Raw genomic sequence first — 16,693 nt, 5'->3', positions numbered from 1 at the left:
GATATATCAGAATGTGACAGTGAGGGTTGCGGGGAATATCAGAGCGTCACACTGAGGGGTGTGGGGTATATCAGAGTGTCACAGTGAGGGGTGTGGGGTATATCAGAGAGTAACAATGAGGGGTGTGGAGTATATCAGAGTTTTACAGTGAGGGGTTTGGGTATATCAGAGTGTTACAGTGAGGGGTTTGGGGTATATCAGAGTGTTACAGTGAGTGGTGTGGGGTATATCAGAATGTGACAGTGAGGGGTGCGGGGTATATCAGAGCGTCACACTGAGGGGTGTGGGGTATATCAGAGTGTCACAGTGAGGGGTGTGGGGTATATCAGAGAGTAACAATGAGGGGTGTGGAGTATATCAGAGTGTTACAGTGAGGGGTGTGGGGTATATCAGAGTGTTACAGTGAGTGGTGTGGGGTATATCAGAGTGTTACAGTGAGGGGTGTGAGGTATATCAGAGTGTTACAGTGAGGGGTGTGGGGTATATCAGAGTGCTACAGTGAGGGGTGTGAGGTATATCAGAGTGTTACAGTGAGGGGTGTGGGGTATACCAGAGTGTTACAGTGAGGTGTGTGGGGTATATCAGAGTGTTACAGTGAGGGGTGTGGGGTATATCAGAGTGTTACGGTGAGGGGTATGGGCTATATCAGAGTGTCAGAGTGAGGGGTGTGGGGTATATCAGAGTGTTACAGTGAGGAGTGTGGGCTATATCAGAGTGTTACAGTGATGGGTGTTGGGTATATCAGAGTGTTACAGTGAGTGTTGTGGGGTACATCAGAATATTACAGTGAGGGGTGTGAGGTATATCAGAGTGTTACAGTGAGGGGTGTGGGGTATATCAGAGTGTTACAATGAGGGGTGTGGGGTATACCAGAGTGTTACAGTGAGGGGTGTGGGGTATACCAGAGTGTTACAGTGAGGGGTGTGGGGTATATCAGAGTGTTACAGTGAGGGGTGTTGGGTATATCAGAGTGTTACAGTGAGTGGAGTGGGGTATATCGGAGTGTCACAGTGAGGGGTGTGGGGTATATCAGAGTGTTACAGTGAGGGGTATTGGGTATATCAGAGTGTCACAGTGAGGGGTGTGCGGTATATCAGAGTGTTACAATGAGGGGTGTGGGGTATATCGGAGTGTCACAGTGAGGGATGTGGGGTATATCAGAGTGTCACAGTGAGGGGTGTGGGGTATATCGGACTGTCACAGTGAGGGGTGTGAGGTATATCAGTGTCACAGTGAGGGGTGTGGGGTATATCAGAGTGTTACAGTGAGGGGTGTGGGGTATATCGGAGTGTCACAGTGAGGAGTGTGGGGTATATCAGAGTGTTACAGTGAGGGGTGTGTGGTATATAGAGAGTGTTACAGTGAGGGGTATGGGCTATATCAGAGTGTCACAGTGAGGGGTGTGGGGTATATCAGAGTGTTACAGTGAGGGGTGTGGGGTATATCAGAGTGTTACAGTGAGGAGTGTGGGCTATATCAGAGTGTTACAGTGAGGGCTGTGGGGTATATCAGAGTGTTACAGGGAGGGGTGAGGGGTATATCAGAGTGTTACAGTGAGGAGTGCGGGCTATATCAGAGTTTTACAGTGATGGGTGTGGGGTATATCAGAGTGTTACAGTGAGTGGTGTGGGGTATATCAGAGTGTTACAGTGAGGGGTGTGAAGTATATCAGAGTGTTACAGTGAGGGGTGTGGGGTATATCAGAGTGTTACAGTGAGGGGTGTGAGGTATATCAGAGTGTTACAGTGAGGGCTGTGGGGTATATCAGAGTGTTACAGTGAGGGCTGTGGGGTATATCAGAGTGTTACAGTGAGGGGTGTGGGGTATATCAGAGTGTTACTGTGAGGGGTGTGAGGTATATCAGAGTGTTACTGTGAGGGCTGTGGGGTATATCAGAGTGTTACAGTGAGGGGTGTGGGGTATATCAGAGTGTTACAATGAGGGGTGTGGGGTATACCAGAGTGTTACAGTGAGGGGTGTGGGGTATACCAGACTGTTACAGTGAGGGGTGTGGGGTATATCAGAGTGTTACAGTGAGGGGTGTTGGGTATATCAGAGTGTCACCGTGAGGGGTGTGGGGTATATCGGAGTGTTACAGTGAGGGGTATGGGGTATATCAGAGTGTTACAGTGAGGGGTATGGGGTATAACAGAGTGTCACAGTGAGGGGTGTGGGGTATATCAGAGTGTTACAGTGAGGGGTGTGGGGTATATCAGAGTGTCACAGTGAGGGGTGTGGGGTATATCAGAGTGTTACAGTGAGTGGAGTGGGGTATATCGGAATGTCACAGTGATGGGTGTGAGGTATATCAGTGTCACAGTAAGGGGTGTGGGGTATATCAGAGTGTTACAGTGAGGGGTGTTCAGTATATCGGAGTGTCACAGTGAGGGGTGTGGGGTATATCAGAGTGTTACAGTGAGGGGTGTGTTGTGTATCAGAGTGTTACAGTGAGGGGTGTGGGTTATATCAGAGTGTTACAGGAGGAGTGTGGGCTATATCGGAGTGTTACAGTGAGGGGTGTGGGGTATATCAGAGTGTTACAGTGAGGGGTGTGGGGTATATCAGAGTGTTACAGTGAGGGGTGTGCGGTATATCAGAGTGTTACAGTGAGGGGTGTGCGGTATATCAGGGTGTTACAGTGAGGGGTGTGGGGTGTATCAGGGTGTTACAGTGAGGGGTGTGGGGTATACCAGAGTGTCACAGTGAGGGGTGTGGGGTATATCAGAGTGTTACAGTGTGGGGTATATAAGAGTGCCTCAGTGAGGGGTGTGGGGTATATCAGAGTGTCACAGTGAGGGGTGTGGAGTATATCAGAGTGTTACAGTGAGGGGTGTGGGGTATATCAGAGTGTCACAGTGAGGGGTGTGGTGTATATCAGAGTGTTACAGTGAGGGGTGTGGGGTATATCAGGGTGTTACAGTGAGGGGTGTGGGGTATATCAGAGTGTTACAGTGAGGGGGTGGGGTATATCAGTGTCACAGTGAGGGGTGTGGGGTATATCAGAGTGTTACAGTGAGGAGTGTGGGGTACATCAGAGTGTTACAGTGAGGGGTGTGGGGTATATCAGAGTGTTACAGTGAGGAGTGTGGGGTATATCAGAGTGTTACAGTGAGGGGTGTGGGGTATATCAGAGTGTTACAGTGAGGGGTGTGGGGTATATCAGGGTGTTACAGTGAGGGGTGTGGGGTATATCAGAGTGTTACAGTGAGGGGTGTGGGGTATATCAGTGTCACAGTGAGGGGTGTGGGGTATATCAGAGTGTTACAGTGAGGAGTGTGGGGTATATCAGAGTGTTACAGTGAGGGGTGTGGGGTATATCAGAGAGTCACAGTGAGGGGTGTGGGGTATATCAGAGTGTTACAGTGAGGGGTGTGGGGTATATCAGAGTGTCACAGTGAGGGGTGTGGGATATATCAGAGTGTCACAGTGAGGGGTGTGGGGTATATCAGAGTGTTACAGTGAGGGGTGTGGGGTATATCAGAGTGTTACAGTGAGGGGTGTGGGGTATATGAGAGTGTTACAGTGAGGGGTGTGGGGTATATCAGAGTGTTACAGTGAGGGGTGTGGGGTATATCAGAGTGTTACAGTGAGGGGTGTGGGGTATATCAGAGTGTTACAGTGAGGGGTGTGGGGTATATCAGAGTGTTACAGTGAGGGGTGTGGGGTATATCAGAGTGTTACAGTGAGGGGTGTAGGGTATATCAGAGTGTTACAGTGAGGGGTGTGGGGTATATGAGAGTGTTACAGTGAGGGGTGTGGGGTATATCAGAGTGTTACAGTGAGGGGTGTGGGGTATATCAGAGTGTTACAGTGAGGGGATTGGGTATATCAGAGTGTTACAGTGAGTGGTGTGGGGTATATCAGAGTGTTACAGTGAGGGGTGTGGGGTATATCAGAGTGTCACAGTGAGGGGTGTGGGGTATATCAGAGTGTCACAGTAAGGGGTGTGGGGAAAATAGAGTGTTACAGTGAGGGGTGTGGGGTATATCAGAGAGTCACAGTGAGGGGTGAGGGGTATATCAGAGTGTCACAGTGAGGGGTGTGGGGTATATCAGAGTGTTACAGTGAGGGGTGTGGGGTATATCAGAGAGTCACAGTGAGGGGTGTGGGGTATATCAGAGTGTTACAGTGAGGGGTGTGGGGTATATCAGAGAGTCACAGTGAGGGGTGTGGGGTATATCAGAGTGTCACAGTGAGGGGTGTGGGGTATATCAGAGTGTTACAGTGAGGGGTGTGGGGTATATCAGAGTGTCACAGTAAGGGGTGTGGGGTATATCAGAGTGTCACAGTGAGGGGTGTTGGGTATATCAGAGTGTTACAGTGAGGGGTGTGGGGTATATCAGAGTGTGACAGTGAGGGGTGTGGGGTACATCAGAGTGTTACAGTGAGGGGTGTTGGGTATATCAGAGTGTTACAGTGAGGGGTGTGGGGTATATCAGAGTGTTACAGTGAGGGGTGTGGGGTATATCAGAGTGTCACAGTGAGGGGTGTGGGGTGTACCAGAGTGTTACAGTGAGGGGTGTGGGGTACATCAGAGTGTTACAGTGAGGGGTGTGGGGTATATCAGAGTGTCACAGTGAGGGGTGTTGGGTATATCAGAGTGTTACAGTGAGGGGTGTGGGGTATATCAGAGTGTGACAGTGAGGGGTGTGGGGTATATCAGTGTTACAGTGAGGGGTGTGGGGTATATCAGAGTGTGACAGTGAGGGGTATGGGGTATATCAGAGTGTTACAGTGAGGGGTGTTGGGTATATCAGAGTGTTACAGTGAGGGGTGTGGGGTATATCAGAGTGTGACAGTGAGGGGTGTGGGGTATATCAGTGTTACAGTGAGGGGTGTGGGGTATATCAGAGTGTCACAGTGAGGGGTGTGGGGTATATCAGAGTGTGACAGTGAGGGGTGTGGGGTATATCAGAGTGTGACAGTGAGGGGTGTGGAAGAACGATGATTGGATGAGGTTTCTCTAATCTCTGCCTCTTTTCTCTTAGCTGTGGCATCTGACAGGATTTCTATCCAATCGATGGGACACATGACGGCAACGTTATCTCCACAGAATTTGATCTCATGCAACACACAGAACCAGCAAGGCTGTAATGGCGGGCGGCTGGATGGTGCCTGGTGGTACCTGAGACGGCGCGGGTACGTCCCCTGACATCAGTGTGTCTAAGATAGATTGGTGGTCTGCTTTGCATCAGGGGTTGGCTAAACCAACGTTACATCTTGGATCAAAGCAAATGACTGCAGATGCTGGAATCTGAAACAAAAGCAGAAAAAACTGGACAGAATCAACTGTTCAGACAGCATCTGTGGAGAGAGAAGGGACATAACGTTTCGAGTCTGGATGATTCTTTGTCAATGCAGTCGCTTCGCCAAGTACTTTTTGTTTTCAAGTTTTTATATACAGTTCAATAATGCATGGAGTGTAGGGAATAAATTAACTGAGCTGGAGGCAGAAATTCAAATTGGAGACGATGTCGCCATTACTGAGACATGGCTGCAGGATGGTCAAGAATGGGAACTTTAATATTCCAGAGTATAAGGTTTACAGGACCGATAGGGAAAATGGCAGGTGGGGAGCGTGGGGCGAGTAGCCTGACTGATTAGAAACAGAATCAATCCATTGATGAGGGAATATAATGAGGGCAAAGCATCAGGTGGAACCTTGGGGCGCGATTCTCCCGAATCCCCGCGAAGGCCCGACGCTGACGTAAAAAACGGCGCAAACCACTCCGGCGTCGGGCTAACCGGAAGTTGCGGAATCCTCCGCACTTCCGGGGGCTGGGCCGGCGCCGAAGGGCTGGCGTGACTTAGTGCATGCGCAGAACCGTCGGCGTGGTTCCGCGCATGCGCAGACTGGTCAGTGTATTCTAGCGCATGCGCAGGGGGTTTCTTCGCCGCGCTGGCCCCTGTAGGGATCCACCATGGCCGGCGCGGAGAAGGCAGTAGTGCCCCCATGGCATGGGCCCGCCCGCAGATCGGTGGGCCCTGATCGCGGGCCAGGCCACCGTTAGGGCCCTCCGGGGCCGGATCCTACCCCCCCCTCGCCCCGTGGACCGTACCAGCCAGCCTACCAGCCTGTTCCCGCCGTGTGGGACCATGTCCAATTTACGCCGGCGGAACTGGCCAGAAACCGCCGGCCGCTCGGCCCATTGGGGCCCGGAGAATTGCCGGGGGGGGCCGCTGCCAACGGCCCCCGACTGACATGGCGTGATACCCGCCCCCGCCCAAAGACCGGCGCCGGAGTATACAGCAGCCAGCGTCGGAGCGGCATTCACCCCCCCCCCCCCCCCCCCCCCCCCCCCCCCCCCGGGGATTCTCCAACTTGGCGGGGGGGTCAGAGAATCCCGCCCCTGATGTGTGGAGCCGAGGAACAGTAAAGGATTTAAAACTGTCAGAAGTGTTGTGTGCAGACCTATTGGTAGCAGCTCAGTAGTGTTAGATTGTATAAATGCAGACAATAGGCAAGTGTGTCGCAAAGTAGTATTGGCCTAGATTGGGAGAGGTAGTCAAGAACCTGTTAGGAAGATAATGAATTTCTGGAGGTGTCAGGAATCATTTCCTCCATTCATATGTGCTGGATGCAACAAGGGGACAAGTAATACTGGATTTAGTAATTCAACCTCTCCTCATCGCTAATGCTCTCCATACCAGGTGACGTCCTGGTAAACCTCTTCTGTACCCTCTCCAAAGCCCCCACATCCTTTTGGTAGTGTGGCAACTAGAATTGGACACTATATTCCAAGTGTGGCCTAACTAACGTTTTATACAGCTGCAGCATGAAATAGAAATGGCTGAAGGCATTGGATACTGCAAAGGCTATGGGCCCTGACAATATTCTGCCAATAGTACTGAATAGCTCCAGATCGTGCCGCACCTCTAGCCAAGCTGTTCCAGTACAGCGACAACATTGACATCTACCCGGCAATGTGGAAAATTGCCCAGGTATGTCGAGTCACAAAAAGAACACATCCAACCTGACCAATAACCACCCTCTCTTTCTATTCTCGATCATCAGTGATGGAAGGAGTCATCAAAAGTGATAGCAAGTGGCATTTACTCAGCAATAACCTGCTCACTGACACTCATTTTGCCAGGATCCCTCTACTCTTGAGCTTATTACAGCCTTGGCTCAAACATGGACAAAAGAGCTGCATGGTAGAGGTGAGGTGACAGTGACTGCCCTTGACATCAAGGCAGCATTTGAACGTGTATGGCATCAAGGAGCCCTAGCAAGACTGGGAATCAGGGGGAAATATTTCTGCTCTTTGAAGTCATACCTGGCACAAAGGAAGATGGTTGTGGTGGTTGGAGGTCAATCATCTCAGTCCCAGGACATCATTGCAGGAGTTCCTCAGGTTCCTAGGGCCAACCATCTTCAGCTGCCTCATCAATGACCTCCCTTCCATCAGAAGGTCCGTAGCGGGGATGTTTGCTGATGACTGCACAATGTTCAGCATCACTTGTGACTCCTCAGTCACTGAAGCAGTCAGTGCCCATGTGGAACAAAGCATGGACAATATCCATGATTGGGCTGACAAGTGGCAAGTAACATTTGTGCCACACAATGCCCATCTCCAATCTGAGAGAACCAAATCATTGCCCCTTGACATTCAAATGTTTGACAGTCACTGAATCCCCCACTATCAACAGCCTGGGGGTTATCATTGACCAGAAACTGAACTGGACTATTCATATAAATACTGTGGTTAAAAGAGCAGGTCAGAGGCTTCGACAGGTAACTCATCTCCATATCTCCCAAAGCCTGTCCACCATCTACAAGGCACAAGTCAGGAGTGTAATGGAATACTCCCCACTTGCCTGGATGAGTGCAGCTCCAACTGTACTCAAGAAGCTCAACACCATGCAGGACAAACCTTGATTAGCACCCCATACCCCACGTTAAACATTCACTCCATCCACCACGGACGCACAATGGTTTCACTGCTGAAACTTGCCAAGGCTCCTTCAACACTTTCAAATCTGTAACCAGTACCATTTACCTTCCATCATCTGGAGGTTCCCCTCCAAATCACTCATCATTGTGACTTGGAAATATATCTCCATTCCTTCACTTGCTGGGTTAAAATCCATCTCCTCAAGGGGCAGTTCGGAATGGGCAATTATCTGGCTTTGCTAGAGACTCCCACATCCCATGAAAGAATAAAAAACAACCTTCCCATTCTCCCTCCCCAGCCTCACTCTGGCTTTCAACACTGCCATTCAGGCAGAGCTCAGCAAGATCCCACTGATTCATTGAGGCAGAGCTCAGCAAGATCCCACTGATTCATTCAGGCAGAGCTCAGCGAGATCCCACTGATTCATTCAGGCAGAGCTGAGGAAGATCCCCACTGATTCATTCAGACAGAGCTGAGGAAGATCCCACTGATTCATTCAGGCAGAGCTCAGCAAGATCCCACTGATTCATTGAGGCAGAGCTCAGCAAGATCCCCACTGATTCATTCAGGCAGAGCTCAGGGAGATCCCACTGATTCATTCAGGCAGAGCTCAGAGAGATCCCACTGATTCATTCAGGCAGAGCTCAGCAAGATCCCACTGATTCATTCAGGCAGAGCTCAGGGAGATCCCACTGATTCATTCAGGCAGAGCTCAGCAAGATCCCACTGATTCATTCAGGCAGAGTCCAGCGAGATCCCACTGATTCATTCAGGCAGAGCTCAGCGAGATCCCCACTGATTCATTCAGGCAGAGCTCAGCAAGATCCCACTGATTCATTGAGGCAGAGCTCAGCGAGATCCCACTGATTCATTCAGGCAGAGCTCAGCGAGATCCCACTGATTCATTCAGGCAGAGCTCAGCGAGATCCCACTGATTCATTCAGGCAGAGCTCAGCGAGATCCCCACTGATTCATTCAGGCAGAGCTCAGCAAGATCCCACTGATTCATTCAGGCAGAGTCCAGCGAGATCCCACTGATTCATTCAGGCAAAGCTCAGCAAGATCCCCACTGATTCATTCAGGCAGAGCTCAGCAAGATCCCACTGATTCATTCAGGCAGAGCTCAGGGAGATACCATTGATTCATTCAGGCAGAGCTCAGCAAGATCCCACTGATTCATTCAGGCAGAGCTCAGCAAGTTCCCATTGATTCATTCAAGCAGAGCTCAGCGAGATCCCACTGATTCATTCAGGCAGAGCTCAGCAAGATCCCACTGATTCATTCAGGCAGAGCTCAGGGAGATCCCACTGATTCATTCAGGCAGAGCTCAGCAAGATCCCACTGATTCATTCAAGCAGAGCTCAGCAAGATCCCACTGATTCATTCAAGCAGAGCTCAGCGAGATCCCACTGATTCATTCAGGCAGAGCTGAGGAAGATCCCACTGATTCATTCAAGCAGAGCTCAGCAAGATCCCACTGATTCATTCAAGCAGAGCTCAGCGAGATCCCACTGATTCATTCAGGCAGAGCTCAGCAAGATCCCACTGATTCATTCAGGCAGAGCTCAGCAAGATCCCACTGATTCATTCAGGCAGAGCTCAGCAAGATCCCACTGATTCATTCAAGCAGAGCTCAGCAAGATCCCACTGATTCATTCAAGCAGAGCTCAGCGAGATCCCACTGATTCATTCAGGCAGAGCTGAGGAAGATCCCACTGATTCATTCAGGCAGAGCTCAGCAAGATCCCACTGATTCATTCAGGCAGAGCTCAGCAAGATCCCCACTGATTCATTCAGGCAGAGCTCAGCGAGATCCCCACTGAATCATTCAGGCAGAGCTCAGCAAGATCCCACTGATTCATTCAGGCAGAGTCCAGCGAGATCCCACTGATTCATTCAGGCAGAGCTCAGGGAGATCCCACTGATTCATTCAGGCAAAGCTCAGCAAGATCCCCACTGATTCATTCAAGCAGAGCTCAGCGAGATCCCCACTGATTCATTCAGGCAGAGCTCAGGGAGATCCCATTGATTCATTCAGGCAGAGCTCAGCAAGATCCCACTGATTCATTCAGACAGAGCTCAGCAAGTTCCCATTGATTCATTCAAGCAGAGCTCAGCGAGATCCCACTGATTCATTCAGGCAGAGCTCAGCAAGTTCCCCACTGATTCATTCAGGCAGAGCTCAGCAAGATCCCCACTGATTCATTCAGGCAGAGCTCAGCAAGATCCCACTGATTCATTCAAGCAGAGCTCAGCGAGATCCCACTGATTCATTCAGGCAGAGCTCAGCAAGATCCCACTGATTCATTCAAGCAGAGCTCAGCAAGATCCCACTGATTCATTCAAGCAGAGCTCAGCGAGATCCCACTGATTCATTCAGGCAGAGCTCAGCAAGATCCCACTGATTCATTCAGGCAGAGTCCAGCGAGATCCCACTGATTCATTCAGGCAGAGCTCAGCGAGATCCCATTGATTCATTCAGGCAGAGCTCAGCAAGATCCCACTGATTCATTCAGGCAGAACTCAGCGAGATCCCCACTGATTCATTCAGGCAGAGCTCAGCAAGATCCCACTGATTCATTGAGGCAGAGCTCAGCGAGATCCCCACTGATTCATTCAGGCAGAGCTCAGCAAGATCCCACTGATTCATTCAGGCAGAGCTCAGGGAGATCCCACTGATTCATTGAGGCAGAGCTCAGCGAGATCCCCACTGATTCATTCAGGCAGAGCTCAGCAAGATCCCACTGATTCATTCAGGCGGAGCTCAGGGAGATCCCACTGATTCATTCAGGCAGAGCTCAGCAAGATCCCCACTGATTCATTCAAGCAGAGCTCAGCGAGATCCCCACTGATTCATTCAGGCAGAGCTCAGCAAGATCCCACTGATTCATTCAGGCAGAGCTCAGCAAGATCCCCACTGATTCATTCAAGCAGAGCTCAGCGAGATCCCCACTGATTCATTCAGGCAGAGCTCAGCAAGATCCCACTGATTCATTGAGGCAGACCTCAGCGAGATCCCCACTGATTCATTCAGGCAGAGCTCAGCAAGATCCCACTGATTCATTCAGGCAGAGCTCAGGGAGATCCCACTGATTCATTCAGGCAGAGCTCAGCAAGATCCCCACTGATTCATTCAAGCAGAGCTCAGCGAGATCCCCACTGATTCATTCAGGCAGAGCTCAGCAAGATCCCACTGATTCATTCAGGCAGAGCTCAGCAAGATCCCCACTGATTCATTCAAGCAGAGCTCAGGGAGATCCCACTGATTCATTCAGGCAGAGCTCAGCAAGATCCCACTGATTCATTCAGGCAGAGCTCAGCGAGATCCCACTGATTCATTCAGGCAGAGCTCAGCAAGATCCCACTGATTCATTCAGGCAGAGCTCAGCGAGATCCCACTGATTCATTCAGGCAGAGCTGAGGAAGATCCCACTGATTCATTCAGACAGAGCTCAGCAAGATCCCCACTGATTCATTGAGGCAGAGCTCAGCAAGATTCCACTGATTCATTCAGGCAGAGCTCAGCAAGATCCCCACTGATTCATTGAGGCAGAGCTCAGCAAGATCCCACTGATTCATTCAGGCAGAGCTCAGGGAGATCCCATTGATTCATTCAGGCAGAGCTCAGCAAGATCCCACTGATTCATTCAGGCAGAGCTCAGCAAGGTCCCCACTGATTCATTCAGGCAGAGCTCAGGGAGATCCCACTGATTCATTCAGGCAGAGCTCAGCAAGATCCCCACTGATTCATTCAGGCAGAGCTCAGGGAGATCCCACTGATTCATTCAAGCAGAGCTCAGCAAGGTCCCCACTGATTCATTCAGGCAGAGCTCAGGGAGATCCCACTGATTCATTCAGGCAGAGCTGAGGAAGATCCCACTGATTCATTCAGACAGAGCTCAGCAAGGTCCCCACTGATTCATTCAGGCAGAGCTCAGCAAGATCCCACTGATTCATTCAGGCAGAGCTCAGCGAGATCCCACTGATTCATTCAGGCAGAGCTCAGCAAGATCCCCACTGATTCATTCAGGCAGAGCTCAGCAAGATCCCCACTGATTCATTCAGGCAGAACTCAGCGAGATCCCACTGATTCATTCAGGCAGAGCTCAGCAAGATCCCCACTGATTCATTCAGGCAGAGCTCAGGGAGATCCCACTGATTCATTCAGGCAGAGCTCAGGGAGATCCCCACTGATTCATTCAGGCAGAGCTCAGGGAGATCCCACTGATTCATTTTACCCCAAGACAAACACACTTTGAAAAATCTCGAAATTTCAGAATCCTTTCACAAGATCGCAAGAGAGGCTCAATTTTGCCTAGGTATCACATTTCACACGATAAATTGGCAGGAGTTGTACGAGTAATTGTGTGTGGAATATCCGAGACATATTGTGCCTGGTGAAGCCCTGGTCTGGGAGAGGGTCTGCAATGTTTCTGCCTCCACAATGCACTCCCTTTCATGCTCAGTTTATTTCCCTTTGAGGAGAAATTCCTCAACTTTTTATGGCAATCTTTATTTAAACAATAACAAGACTGGCGAACTGAATATTCACATCTTGTTTTTAAAAGTTGTGCAGTGACATTCCACACAGGATTGTTTTCCTGCTGCGGATATTTGGAGGGAAAGTAACCACAGTAACCTCCCCTTTTACCCTGAGTATCAGATCACTGCAGCTGTGAATTGTGCCTTGGGTCAATGTCCAGTAGCTGAGTGCAGGGCAATGTTTGTGGGCAGTGAACAGTATCACTCGCAACTTGGTGACGGAATCGTATTATCTTTACAACCCACTGCCTCTCGGTCTTTCGCTCTCCCTGGGCTGGCTTCTCAGTTTCCGGAACTATGTCCCCCACACCGTTGTGAATATTCCCAGCCCTGCAGGGGGCTAGCAGGCAGCTGTCGTGGAGCTCACAGCTCCAGCTGCAGATACGGCCCCCCTGCACTTCCAGTCCCGAATGAGGCACCCTCTGCCCTCCAATCGGCCTGCCCCCTTGTGGCGGCCAAGGACGGAGTCCGCAGCCACCTCGCGAATATCCCGAACAGCAGGACCATGAGTGGTCCACGCGTCGGGAATTCGGCCAATCGGGGGCGGAGAATAGTGGGGCGGGCCTCTGGCAATGCCCTCAGGTGGTGGATACTGGGGAGTACGCCTCTTTTCGGGGGGCGGAGAATCGCCGAACCGGTGCCGTCCCGATTTCATGCAGGAAACTGGGTTGGAATTCTCCGGTCATCAGGGTTCACCATTCCCACTGGTAGCACACCCCTGCCAACGGGTTTCACGGCAGTGTGGGGTAGTTTCAATGGGAAATCCCATTGACAAATGGTGGGAGGTTAGAATCCCACCACCAGTGAACGGTGCATGGCCGAGAAGCATGCGGCTGGCGGACCGGAGAATCCCCACCCCCCCTGGATTCTTCGTCCCATCGCCAAACACGATTTCGGCGTCGGGGTGCGGAGAATCCAGGCCCCTGTCTCTCATATCTATACATATCTCTCTCTCTCTGTCTGTGTCTCTCGCCATGTTTATCTGTCTCTGCTTCTATATTTCCCTGTCTGTCTCAGTTTCTCTTTTTCGTTAAATGCCTAACTTGTCTCATCAGTCTTTTGCTCATATAATGTTTCTTCAATGCATTTGTAAACCAAAGGTGTTTGATGTCAAACTCGGGATACAAAACCGCAGATTTAATCTCTGACTGCAGGGCTTCACTGACTTGGGACGGTGTAACTGCCCTTGACTTTTGAACAAATGCTCAGGGCTTAGTTTTACAGAATTAACCCATCAACTCTCACCTCCTGTGGCCCATTGCACCATAGCAAAGTCATTTATTGGGTATAGACAGGCAGGAGGGGAACCTCTCTCCCAGCAAAGAAGAGTGGTCAATATTCTGGGGGAATCAGCCGGTAACCTGGCCTCTCGCTGATGTCCTATTGAGTTACCCATTGGTGTAAAGGCCATGTTGCTGTGTGATTTAGCTTTCTTCCTACAGGACAAGTGATGGGTTTGTCTGCTGTTTCAGGTAGTGGGTATCCCACTAGAACTGTTTGTTTTCATGGATCATGGGTATGATCCTTGGGTTTTGATTTCACTGGGAAATCAAATGGAATTACAGAATGTGTTCTCTGAACCAAATTGTTCACAAAATGCAATGTCCTCAGTGTGATGGTTTTGGTGGGAGCAGATCATTTACTAGAAGGTAGGAACCCTTCTGCCAATCAATCTCCTAACATGGGGAATTGCTGCCTGCTTAAGAGATCCATTCTGCCACCGCTGGAGGGTGGGGTACTCTCCTCGCGGGTGACATGACTAAGCCAATGTGGTATTGCTTGTAGGCGCCCAGGGGACAGGTCCTATATTCAGAGGCATTCAGCCTGATCAAAGTGACCTGGCATTGGCATTGGGAGGCCCATTGGGAGGCCCCTCCCCCCCACCCTTGCCGGAGACGCCACCCCAAACTGCAGCCCCCACCCCGCAACCCCAAACCCCCACATATAGATTTATAGAAAAGTTACAGCATAAAAGGGTGCCATTCAGCCCATCTTAAACATGCCAGCCCGAGGACACCCAGGTGCACTTTCTAACCCCACCCGCCTGCACCTGGTCCATCCAATCCATAGCCCTGTATCTCACAGCACTTAAGCTGCAGATCCTGGTACTTTTTAAAAGAGTTTAGCGTCTGTGCCTCCACCAGCAACTCAGGCAGCGAATTCCAGACTCCTGCTACCCTCTGTAAAAACGTTCTTCCTAATGTCCCCTCTGCACCTTCTGCCACTTATCTATGTCCCCTAGTTCTAGAATTCTCCACCAAGGGAAACAATTTTATCCTGTCGGCTCTATCTGTTCCCCTCATACTGTTGTACACCTCAATTAAGTCGCCCCTCAGCCGGGAGTAAGGGGCCGGAGCCGGGAGTAAGGAGCAGGAGCCGGGAGTAAGGGTCCGGAGCCGGGAGTAAGGGGCCGGAGCCGGGAATAAGGGGCCGGAACCGGGAATGAGGGGCCAGAGCCGGGAGTGAGGGGCCGGAGCCGGGAGTGAGGGGCCGGAGCCGGGAATGAGGGGCCGGAGCCGGGAGTGAGGGGCCGGAGCCGGGAGTGAGGGGCCAGAGCCGGGAGTGAGGGGCCGGGAGTGAGGGGCCGGAGCCGGGAGTGAGGGGCCGGAGCCGGGAGTGAGGGGCCGGAGCCTGGAGTAAGGGTCCTGAGCCGGGGGGGAGGAGCTGCTGCCGGGGGGGGGGGGGCGGGGTTGGCGCCGGGGGGGGGGGGCCAGTACCTGGGGCGGAGTCGGTGCTGGGGGAGGGGCTGGCGCCGGGGGGAAGCGGCCAGAGGCGGGGAGGGGAGGGGCCGGAGGCGGGTGAAGAGGCCAGAGGCGGGGTGAGTGTAGGGGGTAAGTGTGGCCTCGCGCACCACACAGTCTTTCTCTATCTCCACATATTTGGAGCTGTTGGATTCACTAGTCCTCCAATCACAGACTGGTTGTCTTCCATGTTTGCGGCTGACAGATCCACTGGTGAGCCAATCAGCAGCAAAAGCTGAGAGAACCAACCTTGTTTTATTCATTTACGAGATGTGGGCATCGCTGGTTGGGCCAGCGTTTATTGCCCAGCCCTAGTTGCCCTTCAGAAGGTGGTGGTGAGCTGCCTTCTTGAACCACTGCAGTCTCCACCACCTCCTCCAGCAGCGAGTTCCAGGCCACAACTACCCTCTGTGTAAAAAACGTGCCTTTCATTTTGATGAGGCCTACAATATCTCTCATTATCCAAGGTCCCTGAAATTTGCCATATTTATCCTTCTTCCTCACAGGAACATGCCGGTCCGGAATTCCTTTCAACTGACATTTGAAAGCCTCCCACCTGTCAGATGTTGATTTACCCTCAAACATCCGCCCCCAATCCAGGTTCTTCAGTCCCCGCCTAATATTGTTATAATTAGCCTTCCCCCAATTTAGCACATTCACCCTGGACCACTCTTATCCTTGTCTACCAGCACTTAAAAAACTTACTGAATTGTGGTCACTGTTCCCAAAATGCTCCCGTACTGAAACTTCTACCATCTGGCCAGGCTCATTCCCCAATACCAGGTCCAGAAAGGCCCCTTCCCTAGTTGGACTATCTACATATTGTTTTAAGAAGCCCTCCTGGATGCTCCTTATAAACTTTGCCCCGCCCAAGCCACTAGCACTAAGTGAGTCCCAGTCAATATTGGGGAAGTTAAAGTCTCCCATCACAACAACCCTGTTGCTTTTACTCCTTTCCAAAATCTGTCTACCGATCAGCTCCTCTATCTCCCGCTGGCTGTTGGGTGGCCTGCAGTAAACCCCCAACATTGTGACTGCACCCTTCTTATTTCTGATCTCTACCCATATAGCCTCGCTGCCCTCTGAGGTATCCTCCCGCAGTACAACTGTGATAGTTGTCATAATATACACCAGTATATCATGGTGCAGACACACACTGATGGACACACAGTGGGACCAATCAACACACACAACACTGCAGCCAATCACCAGTTAGAGCACACGCACTATAAAGACAGGGGGCAACAGAGTTCCTGCTCATTCGAGCTGCAGCTTCCTAGTAGGACAGAGCTCACAGCCTGCAGCACAGACATTCACCATGTGCTGAATTCATCGACTGGTTAGGACAAGGCAAAGGTCTTTAGTTAAAGCTAATATCGTGTTAACCCACAGTGAGAGTATGTTAAACAGTTAATGACTCAATAAAATAGTGTTGCACTATTTCCTAGTTCTCCCTCAATCTTTTCACCTTCTGACCTATTGATCTGGTACCCACCCCCCTGCCATACTAATTTA

The 16,693-nt window shown here is 51.0% G+C and overlaps 1 protein-coding gene across 1 annotated transcript in view; it reads left to right on the top strand.

Annotated features, from left to right (window-relative positions):
- Positions 1 to 16,693, top strand: part of tinagl1 (tubulointerstitial nephritis antigen-like 1) — a 281,010-nt gene that overhangs the window by 148,804 nt on the left and 115,513 nt on the right. Inside the window, exon 6 of the mRNA XM_072503177.1 lies at positions 4,989 to 5,139. Within this exon, the coding sequence (XP_072359278.1) occupies positions 4,989 to 5,139 (151 nt within the window). The remainder of the gene's footprint in view (positions 1 to 4,988; positions 5,140 to 16,693) is intronic.

This window comes from Scyliorhinus torazame, chromosome 1 (assembly GCF_047496885.1).
Source record: "Scyliorhinus torazame isolate Kashiwa2021f chromosome 1, sScyTor2.1, whole genome shotgun sequence".
NCBI lineage: Eukaryota > Metazoa > Chordata > Chondrichthyes > Carcharhiniformes > Scyliorhinidae > Scyliorhinus > Scyliorhinus torazame.
Note: the sequence above shows the minus strand (reverse complement) of the source record. Positions and strands in the feature narration are given on the sequence as shown.